At 31.4% G+C, this 21,943-nt stretch overlaps 2 protein-coding genes across 2 annotated transcripts; both read left to right on the top strand.

Annotated features, from left to right (window-relative positions):
• Nucleotides 1–15,544: 15,544 nt before the first annotated feature.
• LOC121130326 (uncharacterized) lies at nucleotides 15,545–16,688 on the top strand. Its single transcript, XM_040726083.1, has 2 exons — nucleotides 15,545–15,679; nucleotides 15,753–16,688. The coding sequence occupies exons 1-2, from the start codon at nucleotides 15,668–15,670 to the stop codon at nucleotides 16,518–16,520; spliced, it is 780 nt and encodes a 259-aa protein (XP_040582017.1). The 5' UTR covers nucleotides 15,545–15,667; the 3' UTR covers nucleotides 16,521–16,688.
• Nucleotides 16,689–19,720: 3,032 nt separating this feature from the next.
• On the top strand, nucleotides 19,721–20,867 carry LOC121130320 (uncharacterized). The gene is made up of 2 exons (XM_040726078.2): nucleotides 19,721–19,856; nucleotides 19,930–20,867. The coding sequence occupies exons 1-2, from the start codon at nucleotides 19,845–19,847 to the stop codon at nucleotides 20,695–20,697; spliced, it is 780 nt and encodes a 259-aa protein (XP_040582012.1). The 5' UTR covers nucleotides 19,721–19,844; the 3' UTR covers nucleotides 20,698–20,867.
• Nucleotides 20,868–21,943: the final 1,076 nt, after the last annotated feature.

The following is a 21,943-nucleotide window of genomic DNA, read 5'->3' as shown; positions in this document are numbered from 1 at the left end:
CTCTTTCCACCTACTTTTTTGATAGCTCTCTAGACGGTCTGCTGTTAAAATCCAAGATCTCTTACATTGGGCCTCATGGACTAAGGGTACTGGCCTGTTCTGTTTTCTTTAACTTCTACGGGTCCAGTTCCTCTTTTTTTATAGAGACTTCTTCCGCTTTTGGACTTTTTGATAATAAAGACGGTGGTCCTGGAAACCCCCAACTGCATGGAGATTCTCTAGCGTCATGTAGTATAGAAATGAAAATTTGTCGATCACGTTCAAGAGTCATTTTCTCGATTTGTATATAAGCTAAAGAGCTCAAGTTTGTTTTGTTTTTTAAGTAATTGTTTAAGGCTTTAATATGTTGAAGTAATTTCAATAACTCGACCTTCATTAATAATTGAATTAATGAGTGTTTGGATTTCAATGGACCACTGGGTAACGATAGTACAGGGTAGATAAATCAATTTAGTTATGTTTATTATCCCAGTCTCCATATTTTCCTTTTGAGTCCGAGTCGAGTACGAAATTGCAGCTTTTCATATTTAAGTACTACTTTTGTCTAAATATTTACAAGTCACCAATTCTACTGATTCAACCATTGCATCATTATTAAAATCCAATCATATAACACATCGTTATAATCCATTTTTTTGTCTCTATCACCCCAAAATTATGAGTGCGACAAAAATTGTGTGTTTAATACCCATAAGAGTAATGGGTATTCAATTGAATAACGAGTATTCAAGTGAGTAACGAGTATTAGGGCGATAAGCTAGTAGAGATCGTTATTTCTTGAGTGCTTTTTTAAATATAAACTCGAAAATACTAGAGCAGAGAAATTCAGCTCGCGGCGTATCACCACTAAAAATACATTGTTATAACCAAGGTCAATAGAGATACAAGATTATACCATAACACGTGTATAATATTTGACTTCCACTACGCTTTTAATATTGACACCATAGTGGATTAGTGATTGCGTGTTTTGTCAAAATCTGTTTTTCTTCCCCAGCAGTCTGTAATATATATCAAATTGAAAATTCTTGCAATAATGACGTCATAGACTATGAGTGGTTCCGTATTTTGTCAAAATCTGCTTATCTTGCCCAGCAATCGGTACAATACATCAGATTGAAAATTATGGCAAGCCCAATTACATGATGGTTAACCTTGTATTTGTTTTAACCTAGGTTGTTACTATATGCTATTGCTTGATCAAGATTATGTATCAGTATACCCCTGGAATATTGACTAAAGAGGGGCATAGTCAATGAAAAATACAATTTGATGATTGTCTCCTCTCTAAAAAAGAAATAGAAAAAATAAATTTCAGATTATGAGATTTATTTAACAAAAAAATACAAACATTAATGCTTTTAAAAGTACAAACTCACTTTTAAATTTTGGAATATATCGGTCAAATCATTTGTTCGTGATACGCTAACAAATAAAAAGATAGGTGGAAGGCCATGTTTAGTTTGAATTATATTATCGTTATTTTTGATGATTGAGCCTCCTATAAATATTCATATGAATAGCTTAAAGTTTTTCAATCATATTTTTGTATTCAAAAAATCACTTATTCGCCTTCATTTTTTTTTTCATCTTTTTACAAAAAAATTTTATAATCTCATTCCCATTAACTGAATTCACAAAGTGAATTTTGTAAAGTGACAAATAAAAAATCTGTAGGTGACGAGGGTAAAAGAATTAATTAAGTAATGTCATTTTTGGGTATCTTAAAAGCAGCATCTTGAGCTGAAAAAGTTTTCACATAACCAAAGAAATCAACTCTATCAAACAACTAACTTTGTTTTATAGAACAATTCCACAATTTATTGACTAACTTATTTAATACGCATATAACGTGTACAAGGTATAACGTGTACAAAACAAAGAAGATTTAGATGACTAATATATGGATAGTGTTGCATATGGCCTTTTAAAGTCCCAGACTTTAAAAATAGATGGTGCCATTTTTTTAATTTCATCCAATTTTTAGTGTCAAAAATGAGTTCAAAAGACTCATTTGAAAGAGTCCTCCAAAGGAGGAGATAGGCTTATTTCGTTGTTTCTATTAAAAAAAATGGCCTGTCCATCCTCATAAATTTCTTTCCAACTACTTTTTTTATAGGTCTTTGGTCAGTCTGGTGTGAAATTCCAAGATATATTACATGGGCCCTCGTGGACTTGAAAAGATTGGCCTTGGCTGTTTCAGACAGTGAAGACGATAGTCGTGGAGATACGTCGAATCGTGGAGATGTAAACTACATACCTCAAGTTTTTTTTTGTAACTAATTGTTTATGCTTTAATAAATCTAAATGTGAATTAATTTGAATCACTCAACCTTCTGTGATTGAATTAGTATGTGTTCAGATTTCAATGGACTTCCCGGTAATACTAATAATAAATAAATACTAATTAAAAAAACAAAACAATTTTAAACGAATAAAACGTGTTTTTCTTTGTGTAACTCGAGACTTTTCAACCCATGTTATAATTTAAAACTGTTTTATTAAAATTACTAATTAGTTACATGTAATCTGTGGCACATTATAAAGTTTGAATTCTCACAGTTGTATTACTTGAAAATACATATACCTTATAACCAAGTAATCTTATGATGTTTGAAGTATATAAGGTACAAAAATATTGTCAATGTTTTTTTAAATAGAATTAAAATTGTTGTTAAAAGTACTTTGTTGCATATCTCAAAATCTATTAAATGATGCATTATGTGCAACCCTCACATGAGTAGTTTATAATCTACAATCCATAATGCAAGGGCGCAAGGCATTTCCCCACTCCCTAGAAGCCATCATTTCCGCTAAGGGCACCTACATTAACAATTAAGAAAGCTCAGGCACACATCTATTTATGGTATTAATTTTGTTAAATTTTATTCTTAATTTATAAATTATATCTTGTTGAAGTTTAAAATGCAAAGTTTTCAGATTTTTATGGACCTCTCAGTAAGGTCTAAAATTACTTCTATTTTTTGTAGAAGAAGATGGATCAACGAGAAACCACTTAGAGCTGAATAATATAACAGGATGGTTTAAATAACGTTGTAGGGATCAGGGGACACATATTTGTAAACATAAATAAATTTTTAGAAAAAAAATGACCTTAAAAGGTTATTTTGAAAATAGAAAAAAAATTGGTTCCAAAAACAGAGTCATTAAATGATATTTCCTCGTAAAAGGCCACAAGTAGGCTTTAAAAAAAGTTGTGTACTTTATTTTCTATTTTTTTTGTGGGGGAAGGTTCAAGAAAATAAGTCTACAGGGATGGGAGGACAAATTATTTGTCCTAAAAAATAACAACGTGATTAATAAACAATCTTTTATTTGAGACTTTTATGCTATTTAGAAAAAGCTCTAGAAAGTTTAACTGGAAATAGAAATAAAGTGCCATTGATTACAATGTGAATAAGCTTATCACATTTTCCAACCCTTCAAGGTCTTTGGGAATTGGACCACGTTTCCATGTAACCTAATTAATTTATAAAAAAAGTTTAACAACTTCAACTTTTATATATTGTATACTTTTCATAGAACTAACCAGATTACATAGTACTCAAAAGACGAAAAATCTACTTTTTAGGCGTATTATTTATAAAATAACTTCTTAGAAAACACTCAATTACAACTATAAATGAAATCAATATTGAATAAAACTTAATTAAGAAACAATTTCTGCAGAAATGCCCTATTGAGCCTCAGAACTTGATGAAGTGTTCTGAGATAACCTTTGCCAAGTTTGATAGTTTTCCATTTATATCCTTACCATTTACAAACAGATTTAATTATCTATTGAAAATAATTTAATTATTAGGGCCTTTCCACTGGTTTTTCAACTGAGAATATTTCTGTTTAAGACTTTCATTGATGCTTTGAGTACAAAATGAATTATTTTTAGTTTTAATTTCTTTAATATGTTCCTTATCTAGCAGAGATGTTATAATATACAATTACTCAGTTTGAAATCTCAATATTAGAAGATTTTGGAGGTTTTTTGTTTTGAAATACACTTTCTCGCATTAATTGAAAGTAGGAAATAGCAAAATACTCTAATATTCAATATTTCCTCCTTCACAAGTAAGAACAGCCTCGACACGCCAGCCAACAGATTTGCAGCACTTGACGATCAAGACCGTATCCGTGGCATACCACGCTGTCATGGGACAGATAATCTAAATTCGAATGAGAGCTGGGGCAGACATTTTTCCAAGCTGCAAAGTCCAAGGGGATTGTGTTCAAGGCTGGAGGAGGGCCACATGGAGGCAGGCCAGAAGGCAGTCATATTGTTTCTACATAAGTTTTGGTTATTCTTGGCTATATGGGACTATAATGGACCTTTTTTTCTTGGTCCAGATTTGTGGCACTTTATTATACTCAAAGTAAATGCATAAAAGTAACAGCAATCTTCTTAAAAACAACATTATAAATAACCAACATACAGATATTGAAATAACATCAGTGTTAAAATGCCGAAATAAAGTATTTAAATATCTCAAATTAATTTAGTAGCATTTGGAATAATATCAATATAACTTCTAGTAGAGCTTTTTGTTTCCACTCAATCGATAATAATCCATGATTTGTTGACACATATTTCATGATATCATTAAGTCTGACGACAAGTAGATATCCCCCTCATCAACAATTCCTAAATATCCTCTAAGTCTCATTTTTCCATTTTGTGAATAAGGACACTTCAGGAACAAATGAATATCATCCTTTTCTTTCTCCTCACATGGCCTTCAAATACTTGTATCATTCTTTTTCACCCATTATTTTATAGGTAACAAATTTATAACGAGCCTATAATTTGTCCACCATGTGTAATGGGAAATCAGAGGACTTTAAATGCTTTATAAAATCACCTTCGATCATTTATTGATTCCCCATCCCTTCTTGAATTTTTCAATAAGCCTAAAAACAGATGAGGTAGGTTGAGTTTTGTTGTTTTTGATCCTCTCCTTTAAAATACTTTATAATAAATGGAGAAGGGTATTCGCAGGTCTTTCAGGATAAAACAACGACTCATTTTCTCTGACCGTACTCTCCAAAGATCCCTAATACTCTTGGGTTCCGAACCCTAAGTTTTTCTTTTTCCATAAATAACAAAACGATCTCAATTTACTTCAAACATGAAGCACCTATACCCATCAAATGGCTTCCCTTAATTTTAAATAGTTTCATAAGGTTGGTATGACTACACATATTCAGGTTTGCCATGAAGATCATAGCGTCCTATTATTGTCATATCCAACTTTATTATGCCTGCCCATGACTGTAATGGACTTCTTAATGTTATAAGTAGTCTAGATGGAGATGTCAAAGGTCTCAACAGTCTTTTTGGCACTTTCACCTGCGTGGAGGACATTGAACACGTTTTGCCTTTTTTACATTTAAAAAGATGGTAGAAAAACATAACTTGTATATTTTTGTTTCAGCTCTCGTTTGGTCAAAATTGGTCGTAATTTAATGCTACTCCAGTGTTTTAGTCTTCTACTTTGCACATATTAGTACTGATGAAGGATTTAATACTAATATGATCATTCCCAGTATATAATAGAAAAAAAAGTTGCAGCCAAGTTTTCAATTTACTTACTAACATTGATGGTATGGGATGTATATATATAGTTTATATCTTCTTATACCACTGAATAAAGAACTAATCTTGATAAACGAGAAAATGAGAGCTCCCAGCATTTACTCCCCAAATCTTCCTCATTAAATACATTTCCGTCAAATGTAGAGAAATATTATCTAAAAATAGGGGATTATCATTCCGTTCAAAAGTGTTAGACACTAACAAGATTTCTTATATATACGTAGTAATGGGCAAAATGTAGAAAAACAACAACAGAAAAACAGTTGGTGTCATAGTTCTTTTTTCTTCTTTCTTGAACAAAAATAGTCGTGGTTTTAATGTCTCACTCTGGAGGACGAATTCGCGACTATGTTTAGTGTACATTTATTATATGTATGATAAAAATAAAAAATATAATTGCTATTATTGAAATTAAAAGTTGTTCTGGAGTTTTCTTACATCTCAAGTATTTAAAAAACTAGAATTTTATGACACTTATCTAAGTAAGTAAATTTCATAATCTCTACTTGAGGCAACCATCATTTAATAAAATCATTTTTTTGACAAATTATGGAGGATTTTTACCTTATCTCTCAGCTAAAGTGTTAATCGAGAGGCACTTATGATATGCAACAAAATTGATTAAAAAACAATGTAAAATGAAATGTAAAAACCTACACTATAAAAAATGTGTACGCCAGCCCACAATTTGTACCGATAAAAAAGTAAAACCCTCGGTAGAATTCTTCATTCTCGTGAATTTCGAGGAAGTGAATATCAGAATATGAAACAAAGTTGTCTTTATTGTGATTATTTAGTAAGATTTTTTTTATACAAGGTATATTCTGTATTAAATAATGGATGTCCAAGATAACCTTCACAATAATCGTATTTTTCTTATATCCCAATTTGACTGTATTTTTTCTAATAGAATCTTACAATAATTTTCTGGAACTAAAGCTATTTAAAAAGAATGAGGATTTTTCTATATATAGCAGCAATATATTTTCTCCCTCCCTAATAATAAAACAGGGAGTTGCCGTTTACAAATATCTTAATTTAGTATTACCATAATCTCACTGGACTGCCTTCTCCTCCCTCTCTACAAAATGGCCATCCCTATACATGTGTTCAACTCCGTACAAAACTTGGTATACATAATTAAAGAGCAACGTACTAAGTTATTCTCTTTAGTCACTTTATTCAAATGTTCAAACCTCTATGGTCTCACTTTGGATAAGATGTGCCAATTTTATACCTTGTACCACTTAAAAAAATATTAAGATCTCCAAACAAGGCCCAGCCCGTGTTAGCGTGAGTGGGGAAAATAAATGTGCAAGACCCTTTTCTTTACTTGATTTTTAAAAAAAATCATTTACTTCGTGAGATGGAGCTCCACTGATTAAGTATAAGTAAACATTATGGCATTAAATTTAATCAATCTTACCTCGGAGTATTCTTTGAAGTCCTAATACTTGTACATAATGTAAATTTCCTTATCCAGGTTTCCCTGGAATTTAAGAGTGATTAATTATAATTTGAAGACAAAGAATAATAACAGGAAACATCCCGATAATCAAATCCCTCTTTTGTTGCAGAATAATTAATGTAAGTCGTCAAATATTTTAGGCTCATAATTTAATTAGGCACCTAATACAAGACTTTTTTTTTTTTTTTGGGTCATTTTTGCTGATACTGATCAACTGAACATACTTATATTTCAATGTTCAATTATTTCAACTTCTTAATTAACCTTGTTTTATTTTTCACTTCAAAGGTGCAAATACCTAAGTATATGTTTGAAAAACATTTTGTATCACGTCATCATATCCTGTTAAATATGTATTAATATCGTAGTTCAAAGTTAGTTCTTATCTATATATGAAAAAGAGATCTGATGTTAACAAAGAACCGAACAAATGAGCATAAATTCATGCATGGTTACATGTAGCGTTGTGACAGTCCCTATTTAGGACGGAAGACTCCAGTCTCGCACCGGTCCAGTTCAGTCCTAGAAACTAATTGAGTAGTTTAAGACAAACATAAAATTGTAAATTTAAAAATATAATTTCTCTTTGTTTTACATTGATGTTGTTTTATTTTGATATATACTTGGGGTTAAGACCAAGTTTACTATAAAATACTATTATAGAAATGGCAAAAATTAATAAAAAAGAAGTGAGCAAATGAAATACCCTTGATACAATTATCTCAACATTCATATTTGATATTTTCTATTTTTAAATATATTCAAATTGAATTAAATGCACTCATTTTACACTTATGAATGCAAAAATGCATAACAAATGACTTCAAGTGGGGGAAACTCATTTAAGCCTTTAATTATATGAAGAAAAGTGAGAGAATAAAATCATTTTCTTTTGGAAAATTAAATGGCTTAGGTTAAAAAATGCTTCCTAATTGTACAAAAAACATTTAAATAATGTTGGAACAGTTTTGAAAATATTTAAAGGTAGATGAACGGCCCTCAAGTTTTGAAAATTTATATTTTTAAAGAAAAACTGGGAATGTCCTTGAATACTGTCCATATACCTCAAATTAAAGCTTTTTTGTATTAACAATAATTTGAGTTAACTAAATTTACAACAAAATATACTTGATAATGATTTCAAAAAATAAAAAATAAATGTTTATATGATCAAAATATCGTCAATTGAAGTTGATTGAAATTTTGCTCTATAACTATTAAACCTTAAGGGAGAATTCATTCTTGTGGTCCTCCCCAGTAAAACCAATGTATGAATTACTACATCGAAATTGAATTAAAATGCCATGTTTTCATAATTAATTACAAAGGACTTAAAGAAGAAGAAATACCTTAAATTATATGTGGAAGAATCATTTATCCCATAATATATGTATGAGGACGTTACTTCTGCAGGGTGAAACTTCCTTGGCCTAAACTGCATAGGGTATAACTTCTGGTCACCATGGTAATGTTGGTCCCAAAGGCCCTGTATATTGTACATATATAGGAAGACGATACGGTTATTCACATATACATTTTTTATAGACAGTAAGGTATAGGATCTTCTATTTGTTTATGTCCTACTTTGACATCCAATAGCTCCATATTTTCCTTAATATTAATGAAAAAAGGGGTTTAATTGTTATACAACATGGTTGTTTAGGCCCAAAAATATAGGATATACAAATTGTGAAGTCACGTGAAAAGTATGTAAATTATTATTTTTCACACGGTATATTTATAGATCCTTGTAGCTGTTGTTGATCTCAGTAAGTATAAAAAATCAGAGATTTTTAATCCTTCTTTTTTACATATTATATGATATAACTTATATTTACTCATATCCATGTAGCCCTATAATTTAATGACATTAATGTGATGTGATTCAATTTTTTTGTTGTTGCTCCAAAACGAGTTATTTCCAAATAAATGATGACCGCTATTACAGCAACAATAACAAAAGATAAAGTAATCTAGACCTTCTACCTACATAGACACAACAATATTACTTGTATCTTTGACACAAAAGAAATATTGTGCGTTCTATTTTTGCAAAAAAGAAGATGAATTTGTTCATTCATGGTGCGAAATACATCAAATGATAATCTTGTTCATATTTTTCCCCGTTAATTAATCATTAAAATTTGGTGCAATTCTTAATAGATTCATGCCTCAAATTACGCATGATAAGATTGTTCATTTGATGAGTCTATGGTGTACAGTTGTGGCAAGTTGACAATAAAAAAATCTTGAACATAAATAAAGATATGGAGAAATATTCAAATTAGTTTTCTACATAATATATGTATACAGCCCAATACTTCATTGCACTGTTTTGATACATTAAAGGGATTTACTTCATCAAGATCAATAACGAGAGTAACGGGGTCAAGATCTTCGGCCTTTATTTAGCAATATACGAGATGTGTTCAAAAAGTAAGGGTACTTTTGAAATTTCGTGGTCAATATTCATTTGGTATTATTTGGAATTTATATTTATTTATTGTTTAAAGCTATCTAGTAATTTTAGTTTGTTTGTGAGAGGGATAATGGTCATAACTATGTATATTTTGTGTTCGTCGTTTTTTTGCTATGTGTCCTTTCATAAATTTCTAAAGTGCTGTTTTTTTCATAATCATATACCCATAATTCGTCACCAGTTATGCCACTTTCGAGCAAATCAGGTCATTGGTATCTTCCCGGCCACCATCTTGGAAGAGTTTGTACCACTTATAAATATTTTTTTTTATTCAGAACAGTTTCACCATATACCATTGTCATTATTTCAAGTGTTTTTAAGCACTTAATTCGACAAAAAATTGCCGAATACACGTAATTCTTCTAATCATTTTTGCTTCTCACAAATAAACTAAACATAATATATAACTTTAAATGATAAATAAATAAAAATTCCGAATGTACTGACATACAAAATTTAAAAAAATATATTTTATTCCAAATATATGTTTACTGCAAAATTGGAAAAGGTACATTACTGTTCCAACACACCTCGTATGTCTCAATTAACCATTTCATGGCAGATAAGAATTTTTGGGGTACTTTTCTTGCCACTTTTAGGGATTTTTGGCCACTGTTGACGTTGGAACGAGTAGTTAAGGACTTTAGAATATTGTTGAAGTTGTTTTGGAGTACCCGGTTTCACCGGTGCTGGAATGTATTAGCGAGTGGGGGACTCCCTCTCGGTCAAATTATATTATGTTGACCCTCTCAAGGAGTAATAAGCTTTAATAGAGCTTATTTTTTTACCGTTTCCAAATTGGACAAAAACTTTTTTTTTTAAATCAAGGAGTTGAAGTTCGTAGGCAGAAAATTAATTTCAAAAAATAATAATTTTTTACTTTATTTTTATTGTTTATCGTTCTGGCTTTACTACCCGGTGGGTCTTTGATAGGCCTAGTGTTAATTCCTGCTCAGGTTAATTAAGTAATAGTCGCTCTTATTGTCTCTTCCATTGTTCTTTATTTTTGCGGTAAAATCGTGTTCCAATCTATTCTAAGACTTTTAACTTCCCATATATGGCTGTTAACTCAACTGCAATGCTCTTGTTACGCATCTTGAAGAAGTTCGCATATATCTGTTAGACACTCATGATATTCAAATTATGTTTGTAAAGTTTCCTTCCGCAATGGCTTGTTTTATGAACTCTATGGCTATTTGAAGATTACTTTTTTTTAATGACATGCTCTATTTGTAATGGGATTCAAAAGTTTGAATTATATATTTATGTTGCTAAATTTCAGAAGTTTGAATTTTAAAGTTATTTTATGAAACTGTTAAATGTTTTATTAAAGTTCATTCTCTCAAGTGATACATAAGAATATAATCCTTTTTTTTAATTTTCTGATCGTTTGAGTATCCAAAGTATTTCGTTAGGCTACAATTTGGTTTTTTTTCAAAATCAAAAATAAGGACTAAATTCTTATTTATCATTTGAGAAAAGAACATTAATGAATCTTTTGAAAGTCAACAACACAACTTTAAATTCAAATTTCCAATGTTCAATAACATAACTTTAAAATTGAAACTTCTGAATCCCTTTACAAATAGAGAAAGTCATTAAAAAAAAAGGCCATTTTCAAAGGGCTTTGGAAGTAAAAAAAACTTTAAAAGACTAAAACTTTGCAAACGTAATTTTTGCATTAAACTACAACAAAAAATTGAATGAACAGTTCATCTTAAAAATTAAACACCCTAGTACACACGAAAATTAAAATTAAAAAGAAGTTGACCCTTTTCAACGTTTGACCTTTTATATGAACTTAAAACTGAATTTTATAGACTTTAAGTATTATACTATTTTAATAATCACGACATTCACGAGTTTCTACGAGTAACCGAAGTGCTTTAAATATCATTTTGCATTCGAGAAAAGTTGAACTACAATTGAATTTGATTTTACAACCGCCCTCCCCCTCCTAATATTGGTTCAACACATTATTTTTCGAAAAATATGGTTACATCATTTGTATTCTTCGATGAATGATCATCTATTTATATAAGCAAATTATTCTAATTAATCGAATGGAGTCGCTGCGTTCCAAATTAAAGTAGCAAAAATTCATCATCACAAAACTTGACTAAGTTGATTTGAAAGGCCATATCTTGGCCAAATTAAGTTTAATCAATGAAATGAAGATTCTAAACTATGGTACTAGGACAAATTTAGACTTTTAAACTTTAACTAGATATAATTTATTAATTAACTATGGATTTAAAAAAAAATTCATACTATAATATTGTATTTTAAATTATTCATACATTTTAAGAATGATAATTTTCATATTCTATAAGCATTGCATATGAGACGACCTTTATAGGCCTGGTTTCTCCCCTATAGTGGAAAAAACAAAAAATGTGTACTTAAGCTCTCTTAATCATAAATGTTGCCCCCGCAGCGACAATTATGGCTTCCAAGCGATGACGGAAGGCCTTAACGGTTGTAGTCCTCTGTCATGGCGTCCCAGTACTCGCTACAAGTTGATTTGAGGGTCTTTGGTGTTTGGATGACAAACACAACATACCTTCTCCTCGAAATAGACGCAAATGTTGTAGTCAAGGGTGTTGGCATAAAGTTTGTAGGAGGAGGGGGGAAAAGTGTAAAGAAAGAGTTCAAAAAAATCTCAAGAAACGACTTCAAAACTCATTCGAAAGAGTCTTGCAACGGAGGAGATTGATTTCTTTCATTGCTGGCGTCAAAAGCGTCCTTTTTACCATCACACGCTTTCTGGACTCTCTGTTGTGAAACCCTAAGATCTATTGCATGGACCCTCATGGATTTGAGGGGATTGGCATAATCATTTTTCTTTAACTCCTAGGGATACAGTTTGGCCTTTTTGAATGAACCCTTCTTCCTTTCCAACGTTTCAGACTTGCGAACGGCGTAGATGGTTGTCCTGGAGGCGCCCAGCTGCTTGGAACGTGGGAATGGATATTCGTTGATCACATTCAAGCGTTTATTCTAGAGTTTTGTTTATCTTTATTTTTTGTTTTAAATGAAACAGAAGAGTTTCTAATTGATTTAAAATGTCTCAATATCGCGGGCAATGACGGTGAACATACTCTAGTATACATTAATTCGTTACAATTCCATCATGTCTTCCAAGCTCTTTTTTTTCGTATTTTATTTGTGACACGATGTTTGTGTTTGTTTCGAAATATCCTCACAAAAGTCCCACATTTGGTACATACGACGTTTAGTTCGTTCCATGTTTTGTCCACCTACATTTTGTCTTTAAATATTATGTCCGAGAATCCAAAACTTTAGTTAACACTCCAACCTATTTCAATCCATTCTAGACATTTTTGAAACTAGGGTATTAAACACCCCATGAAACATTTATTTGGTCAATGTAATTCTTTTTCATTTGTACATACATATATATTTTTTTATCAAAATTTAGTAAATTACTTAAAAGTTGCTCCATGATTTGTCCTTTTGATGTCTTGGAGTCTTTTTTTTTCCAATTTTTTGTTTTTATTTTATGAATAACAAATTATATCTTGCTACAAACTAAACTCATTCTGTTAAGATTATTTGGAAATGAAGATTTTATTTCTTCTCTATTTCTTATGTTATACATATATTTTTTTGTGTTTTAAACAATATTAAAGAGTGCAAAATGTATAGTATCCCTTAAAAAAAGATACAAGATTTAAATGAAGGATCTATTATAAACAAAATTAAATGATTTTAATGCCAGTTCACTAATTGCGCTTTAAAATGTATGCTCTCTAATACTGGGTTAATGAAGGTATAATTAATTTACCTATAATAACATATTGCCTAGGAAATATTAGGTATACAAGGGCGGTCTGAAAACTTTCCCACCTAACAAAGGTACATGACATATTTTATATGTCTGCTATTGTGTGAACTATTTAATGATTACAGTTCCAAAAACAAATATTTAATAACAGCTACATACTTGATCTCAAAATCAATTTCAAAAATACGCCGATCAACTCACTCAAACGACATTTCCATAACAACTGCTCGTCCAAAATGGCTGAAACTTTGGTGAGTAGCTGTCAATAGATATGGCTAGATAGATTTGACTAGCTTTTTATTATGAGTGCTTCCATCTTCACATAGAAGTTGGAAACTTTTCAAAGCACCATTGTATATGGTGTAATAAATCTTTTACCCATCTCTGGATTTTTATTTCATGATAGGCTCAATACTTATGTAAAGAACGCATGACCCAACATTCGTAACAGATAATTATATATTTGAAACTTGAAAAAATAATAAAAAATAGTAAAGCATCATTATGTAACTTTTTTCAATGCTTGATAGAAATGTAAAAATTATAGACATAGATTAAATAATTGATACTATATACTATCCTGATTTTTGAAGAGCATAAAAAGAATATCCACACGGTCCAAAAGGGGAATACTACGGTATTTTTTATAATATATTTTATAAGCTCTATTTATGGATCTCTAACGAATAAAAATTTAAAATAGTGTTCTAATTATAAATTCAATATACATATTGTCGATCTAAATATTCATATTTAGATCTTTGTTATCAATATGACTATTGTGGTTGTCGTTAAGTATAGAGTTAATTAAAATTGGTTGGTATTTCCGATACATCTTTTTCTTCTTCATTCAATTACTAACGAATTTAGTCTGTATTGCAAAACCCGTTTTATATTCAGTTCTTTAATACTGTACATGTCTTTTCAAATATGTAGAAAAAATATATTTTAACATAATGTTTATATATAAGAGGTTGTGAAAAGATATATTTCGTGGTTCCCGCTTTTATAAACTAAGTATCTGTTTTTCCTTTACTTAGCCCATCGGATCATACGATAAGTATTGTAAAGGTGTGAGTGTATAATAAAAATGTTTTTGGACAGAATTGCTCTTGGCTGATTCAATTGTGAATTATTGTGCGTCCAAGAAATTCGCCATATTTATATTTTTACTTCTTACAAGGGAAAAACTCATACAAAGCGAGTAAAAAAATTTGCAATGTATACTTTCGAATCGTGTTGCACAACATTGGGCCAAGTATTTTAATTCGATTGTAGTGTAGTTGAATTATGCACCATTCACTAGTAGATCTGTTCTCGAGAAAGTAGATAAAATTATGGAAAATATTGATATAATAAACCTTCATGATAGCATTGATCATAAAACCGTTTTGGATCATTTGCAGGAAGCTGGATACAAAAACACACTCGAATATCTTGTTTCATCCATAAAACACAATGGGCCACCCACTTTCGATGACGCACCAGAAGCTAAACGTGATTGGGAGTACAAATTTTGCCTTAACAGAGACTTATGGAATTTAGTTAAACAAGTATTAGTCAATAGGGACATGGGCTTCTCCAAAAGGAGTATGTTAAAGTAGGATTCTCGTAGGCAACAAGTTAGCAAGAGAACGGGGCATACATGGCTTAACTCGGATTAATTAAAATAAAGAAAAAAAAAGTAATTATTTTTTCCCGAACCTACTATTTTTGAATAAACCACTTACTAGTGTTTCAATCGACTATTTATTTTTTGGCTCTCAAATCATTTTTTCCCCTTCAAAATTGAGTAAAGTATGTTCTTTTTCTTGGACATTATATTCATAATTGAATATTCATTTATATGTTTATAATTGATTTATGACTCAATACGTACGAATATCATAAGAACTTAAGACCAATCTCCTCAACTCTAAATTTTGGAAACTCAATAGTTTACTTCTCGTTTCTTCTTTTTAAAAAGAGGATTTCTTCTTGAGTCAAATTATAATATGTGATCATAAATGATTAAATATGATAAAGGTCCTACACATGATAGATATATATTAATTATTTTTATGCAACATTACTGACAACCTGTTCAGTTACAAGCAATCTCACATCATGTTTTTCATTTCACATTCACATAGGTACATATAGTTGTTATTTTTTTTTTTTAACAAGCGCCATATGCAACTATTTTATTTTTTTACAAATGAAGGGTCGCCCATATAAAAGCCTGCTCGCAAAGAAGATACAGCATCAGTCTACACGTAGTTCATTTAATCGAAAGACATACACTTCAAAAACACATTTTATAAAATGAAGTCATTTGTAAGGAAATTGACAAAATTACATTTATGAAGATCAATTAGATTTATGAGTTTCTTTATAATATTTCATTTAGGTTTTGTATACTCTCTTGTTGAGCTCTGCTCTCGTAATTGACGCTAGTGTCTTGCACAGACGCTTTAGACGTGATCACGGAGCTCCATTGAGCAGCTACGGTGCTGGTCCATTACCCTTTGGCCAAGCTTCATCCCACAGTCACAACCATGTTGCAGCTCCCTTCAATGGTGCCGGATCTTCCTCCGGTGGATCTGCTGGTGGTGCTGGATCTTCATTCAGTGGCTCTCCTGCTACTGGAGTAGCTGCATCCGGACCTGCTGCTCCCGTTGTTGCCATCATTAGTGAATCAAGCAATGCTCCCGGAACCCTTGGAGACAACGGTGACTTTGACACCGCTTTTGAATCCGAAAATGGAATAAAACAACAAGCTGTTGGATCTACCGTCACCATTGGAGAAGAATCTGTCGTCACCATGAAGGGATCTTACGAATACGTTGGTGCTGATGGTCAAACTTACGTCGTAGACTGGATCGCTGATGAGAATGGATTCCAACCCTCTGCTGCTCATCTCCCCAAGGATGTCCCAATCCCATTCCCCGAAATTGCTGAAGCTGTCGAAGCTCAAATTGCTTTTGCTGCACAAGAAGATGCTGCAGGAGGTTCTATTGGGAATGGTGGATCTGCTGTTGGATTTGGTGGATCTGTTGCAACAGGTAGTGCTGGTGGATTCGGTGGTTCTACTGGAGCTGGTGGATTCCAACAATCCTTCGGTGCTTCTGGTAACAACCCATCTGTTGCTCCTCTTTCTAGTTATGGAAGAAAATAAAACGGATCTGAAATATTTACCATTGTCATTTACAAAACAATTACGCTTTTTCAAAAATAAAAAATTTATATTTCCAGGCAATTATATAATGCTGGAAAAAATTAAATTTATGTCCCTTAAAAAAAGAAAATAAATAGGTGTTGAGTGAATGCACTCATATAAAACTAAGGATTTTTGTTGTATATGTTTTTATTCAATCAAGCCAAAAAAAAACAACTTTTCTAATTACCTTCTTGGTCTTTTATGAATTAGTTTGGAGGTTTGCTAAAAGTTATAATGTAATAGTGAGAGTCTAAAATGTTTCCAAGGTACAAATAAATCAAACAGTGTTGCTTTTAGTATGAATTTTTTGTTAAGCATAATTGATAACTTTAGTTCATCGAAAAAATAAGGAAATAGAACATACAAAATTAAAATATCCTAGTGTTATAATTGAAATTAAGTTGGTTATTATTGTTTAATCTAAAATGATCTCCATTTACTAATTTACTATTTAATGAAGAAGGTAAACACTCTTATTCGGTGCCAAAGAGATCAATGGTTTTAGTCTAATTATAATGTTAGGCCACACATAGTGTTTTGTATGATCCTGAAAAAGCAAACAGGAGCTCTTGTTATGCTGATTTTTTAAATGTTCGAAATATGATGATCTTAATGTATCAAAATCAAGTTTATAGAAATCATTGCCTCATTTCGAAAAATATTTAGTCATAACTCAACGGATCAAAAGTTTTGATTTTGGAGTCTCTTTGTGTTTTGTTATAATCTAAATATTACATATTAAAGATCTTTGAAATAAGGTATAAAATTTTAATTTGACGATATTTTCATCAACAATATTTTATAAAATTCCATAAGAATATATACGTTTCTAAAATAATGATGAGTGTAATTACCTGAATTGTAGTTTTCTGCCTATTACTCTGTTCTTTGGCGTATGACTGCACATCAGTTCGTCTAAAATAAAAGTGTAAACTCGGTTGACCTCAAACCAGCTTAACTTTTTATGACCTTTATTTGAAAAAATATACCTATGCATTTAAACTTTATATAGTAAGTAATTTCTGTAAATTAAAAAGAAATTACATTTTTTGGGGTCAACTAACTTCTTTATTTTCGATTCTACCAACTCTACATAACAACTTTGAATAGTTCAAAACTACCTTGAACCTTTTCATAATCTGCATCTCCTTATGGTTGGATCTACCAAAATAAATGTCTTAAACATGTTAATCGGGTGAAGATTTTTGTTTGTATGACGTCACCCCACAATTTATATTTTCCAATGTTCTAAAAAAAGTTATATAGAAGGAGGGTTTATGTTTCAGACATTATGATTTAGGATGGAGCTGGACAGGACATTAAAAGTTTAGGACTGAAACATCCCTAATAATAAACTGAAACATAAATAATAATTGGGACCATTTGATCTTTATATGGTGCTACAGAATACTTATTTATTTTGAATACAAAAATTAAATCATTAAAACATTGACAATCCATGCAACTCAGTTACTGCATACTTAGGTTGTCTAAATTATTCCTCTCATTACTTCAAACTGTTCATAGATCCAGCATTGTCATTGTAGAGGTAATGGACTTTTTAGGGTCTCCCAAACGAAGAATAAATGGCACAGGCCTCATGCTCGACACACCCCCAAAGATAGATATTACATGGGTTCAAGACATCCTACACTTTTTGGCCTTGTGGGGGTGGTGTACTGTTTTGTTGGAAGGGGTAATTTCTTCCTTGGCTACTCAATCCATTCAGGGAATATAAATGAAAATTGCAAAACCATACCAGTACAAACACAATGTTGGATCAGTTAGAGGTCGCCTGGGCTGCCAAAGCTTCCGGGACCGTGAAGCCAAAGTTTTCAAGACAAGCAGATCTCGTTATAAATAACTGAATGATATTAAATTTAGCTTTTCAAATCATAAGAAAATTATTGGTTCTACCCCATCTACTTCGTTCGTGACATGAAATACTTTCCAATTTATCTGGACCAGCTTGTCGAATATTTATCATATCATAATTGTTTATTGAATTGAAATATGCAATGCATATATAATAATATTTAATTCCCAAATGTACAAATTACATTTCGATAAATTGTCCTTTAGCAAAAAGTTTGTTCGGAATATTGTCTATGCCAAAAAATTTTTGGTAAAATGTTTTTTGGGAAAATTTTAACACCAATAAAAGGGTAAGGCTTTGGTACTTTAGAGGGAATACATTGTAAAAATATCAGGCTATTCATCGAACCTAGAAAGATACTTTTACACTTTCCAAGTTCTATTACAGACAATGAAGATATTTGTAGTACGGCCGATCGTTTGTTAATATCTCACATTCAGGTTACAACCAATGTGTTAAAAATACGATGAATCCACCACGTCTTCTCAGATTTGGGTCGGTTTAGATCTTTAGACGTAAATGTTTAAGTAAATTTTGGGTACCCAAAGTTTTGCATTCAAATCTGAAATAAAATCACACACACCGTAAGTTTGCACCAAAATAAAATTTTCCCTGGATTAAGGTAACTTTTTTTATGGATACTGGAACAACGAATACTACAATGTTATTAGTATTAGAACCTATGTATTATTAGAAATATTGATATGATTATATTGGACACGTAATTACTTTAATTGTATCTTGTATTCCCTTGTAAAGTAAAAAAAAATATGTTCAAATTCAGTTGATATTTAGTCAATTATTTCAACAATAGAACTATTATTTAAGACAATTGTTCAAAACTTAATAAGTACTAATTTGTATCCACCCAATCAATGCTAACCATAATAATTAGAGCATAAGAAGAAGAAACATCTTCAGCTGAAAAATAATTAGATTCTTACGTTTTTCTGTACTTAAGGTAATACCATGTGAAATAACCATGCAAATGCATTTATTTATGTCGATGTTCCTCCAAGCATTAATTAAGAAAAATAAAGATGTTACATTCGACATGGATTATATACTTTTGTTAAAACTTGGATTTAGAATTTTTAAAGGCTCAAGAATTTTGCAGCGTACTTAATGATAAAAGTCAAAATTGACGTGATCAAATGGGTCCTACACATTATATGTAGATAGATATGAATTACCTATACGCAACCATACTAACAACCTGTTCAGTACTACCATTCTCACATCTTGTTTTTTAGTTCATATTTACGTAGTTACATATTTTCAACTTTTGTTATCTTACTAATGAAGGGTTGCCCATATAAAAGTCTGCTTGCAAAGAAGATACAGCATCAGTCTACACGTAGTTCATTTCATAGAAAGACATACACTACTAAAACACATTTTATAAAATGAAGTCATTTGTAAGGAAATTAACAAAATTACATTTATGAGCATCAATTACATTTATGAGTTTCTTTATAATATTTCATTTAGGTTTTGTATACTCTTTTGTTGAGCTCTGCTCTCGTGATTGACGCTAGTGTCTTGCACAGACGCTTTAGACGTGATCACGGAGCTCCATTGAGCAGCTACGGTGCTGGTCCATTACCTCTTGGCCAAGCTTCATCCCACAGCCACAACCATGTTGCAGCTCCCTTTAATGGTGCCGGATCTTCCTCCGGTGGATCTGCTGGTGGTGCTGGATCTTCATTCAGTGGATCTCCTGCTACTGGAGGAGCTGCATCCGGACCTGCTGCTCCCGTTGTTGCCATCATCAGTGAATCAAGCAATGCTCCCGGAACCCTTGGAGACAACGGTGACTTTGACACCGCTTTTGAAGCCGAAAATGGAATAAAACAACAAGCTGTTGGATCTACCGTCACCATTGGAGAAGAATCTGTCGTCACCATGAAGGGATCTTACGAATACGTTGGTGCTGATGGTCAAACTTACGTCGTAGACTGGATCGCTGATGAGAATGGATTCCAACCCTCTGCTGCTCATCTCCCCAAGGATGTCCCAATCCCATTCCCCGAAATTGCTGAAGCTGTCGAAGCACAAATTGCTTTTGCTGCACAAGAAGATGCTGCAGGAGGTTCTGCTGGGAAGGGTGGATCTGCTGGTGGATTTGGTGGATCTGTTGCCACAGGTGGTGCTGGTGGATTCGGTGGTTCTACTGGAGCTGGTGGATTCCAACAATCCTTCGGTGCTTCTGGTAACACCCCATCTGTTGCTCCTCTTTCTAGTTATGGAAGAAAATAAAACGGATCGTAAATATTTACCATTGTCATTTACAAAACAATTACGCTTTTTCACTGATGAAAAATTGATATTGTCAACATTTATTAAATGTCCACAAAATTAAATATATATCACTTAAGAAATAAAAAATAAATAAATATAAGGTTCAGATTGAATCTACTCATATAAAACTAAGGGTTTTTATTTTAATCTTTTCTTCAATAGAGCTGTAACAAGCTTTTCTAATGATTTTTAAAGTATTTTCTTTTAATTAATTTAAGGGTTCAATTAAGTTATGATATCACAGTCAAAAATGTTTCCAAGGTACAAATAAATCAAAAAGTGTTGCTTTTAGGTTAAATTTTTTGTTAAGCATGATTGATAACTTTATGTCATTGAGTTTATTGGAAAAATAAGGAAATAGAACATACAAAATTAAAATATCCTAGTGTTATAGTTGAAATTAAGTTGATTATTATTGTTTAATCCAAAATGATCTCCATTTACTAATTTACTATTTAATGAAAAAGGTAAACACTCTTATACGGTGCCAAAGATATCAATGCTTATAGTCTTAAAATGATGTTAAAGGACACACAAAGTGTTTTGCATGATCCTGAAAAAGTAAACAGGAGTTCTTGTTAAGCTAATTTTTTAAATGTTCGGAATATTCTGTTCTTAATGCATAAAAATCAAGTTCATTGCCTCATTTCGAAAAATATTTAGTCATAACTCAATGGATCAAAAGTTTTGATTTTGGAGTCTCTTTGTGTTTTGTTATAATCTAAATATTACATATTAAAGATCTTTGAAATAAGGTATAAAATTTTAATTTGACGATATTTTCATCAACAATATTTTATAAACTTCCATAAGAATATATACGTTTCTAAAATAATGATGAGTGTAATTACATGAATTGTAGTTTTCCGCCTATTTCTCTGTTTTTTGGCGTATGACTGCACATCAGTTCGTCTAAAATAAAAGTGTAAACTTGGTTGACCTCAAACCAGCTTAACTTTTTATGACCTTTATTTGAAAAAATATACCTATGCATTTAAACTTTATATAGTAAGTAATTTCTGTAAATTAAAAAGAAATTACATTTTTTTGGGGTCAACTAACTTCTTTATTTTCGATTCTACCAACTCTACATAACAACTTTGAATAGTTCAAAACTACCTTGAACCTTTTCATAATCTGCATCTCCTTATGGTTGGATCTACCAAAATAAATGTCTTAAACATGTTAATCGGGTGAAGATTTT

The sequence above is a fragment of the Lepeophtheirus salmonis genome, chromosome Z, assembly GCF_016086655.4.
Source record: "Lepeophtheirus salmonis chromosome Z, UVic_Lsal_1.4, whole genome shotgun sequence".
In the NCBI taxonomy this organism is placed as follows: Eukaryota; Metazoa; Arthropoda; class Copepoda; order Siphonostomatoida; family Caligidae; genus Lepeophtheirus; species Lepeophtheirus salmonis.
Note: the sequence above shows the minus strand (reverse complement) of the source record. Positions and strands in the feature narration are given on the sequence as shown.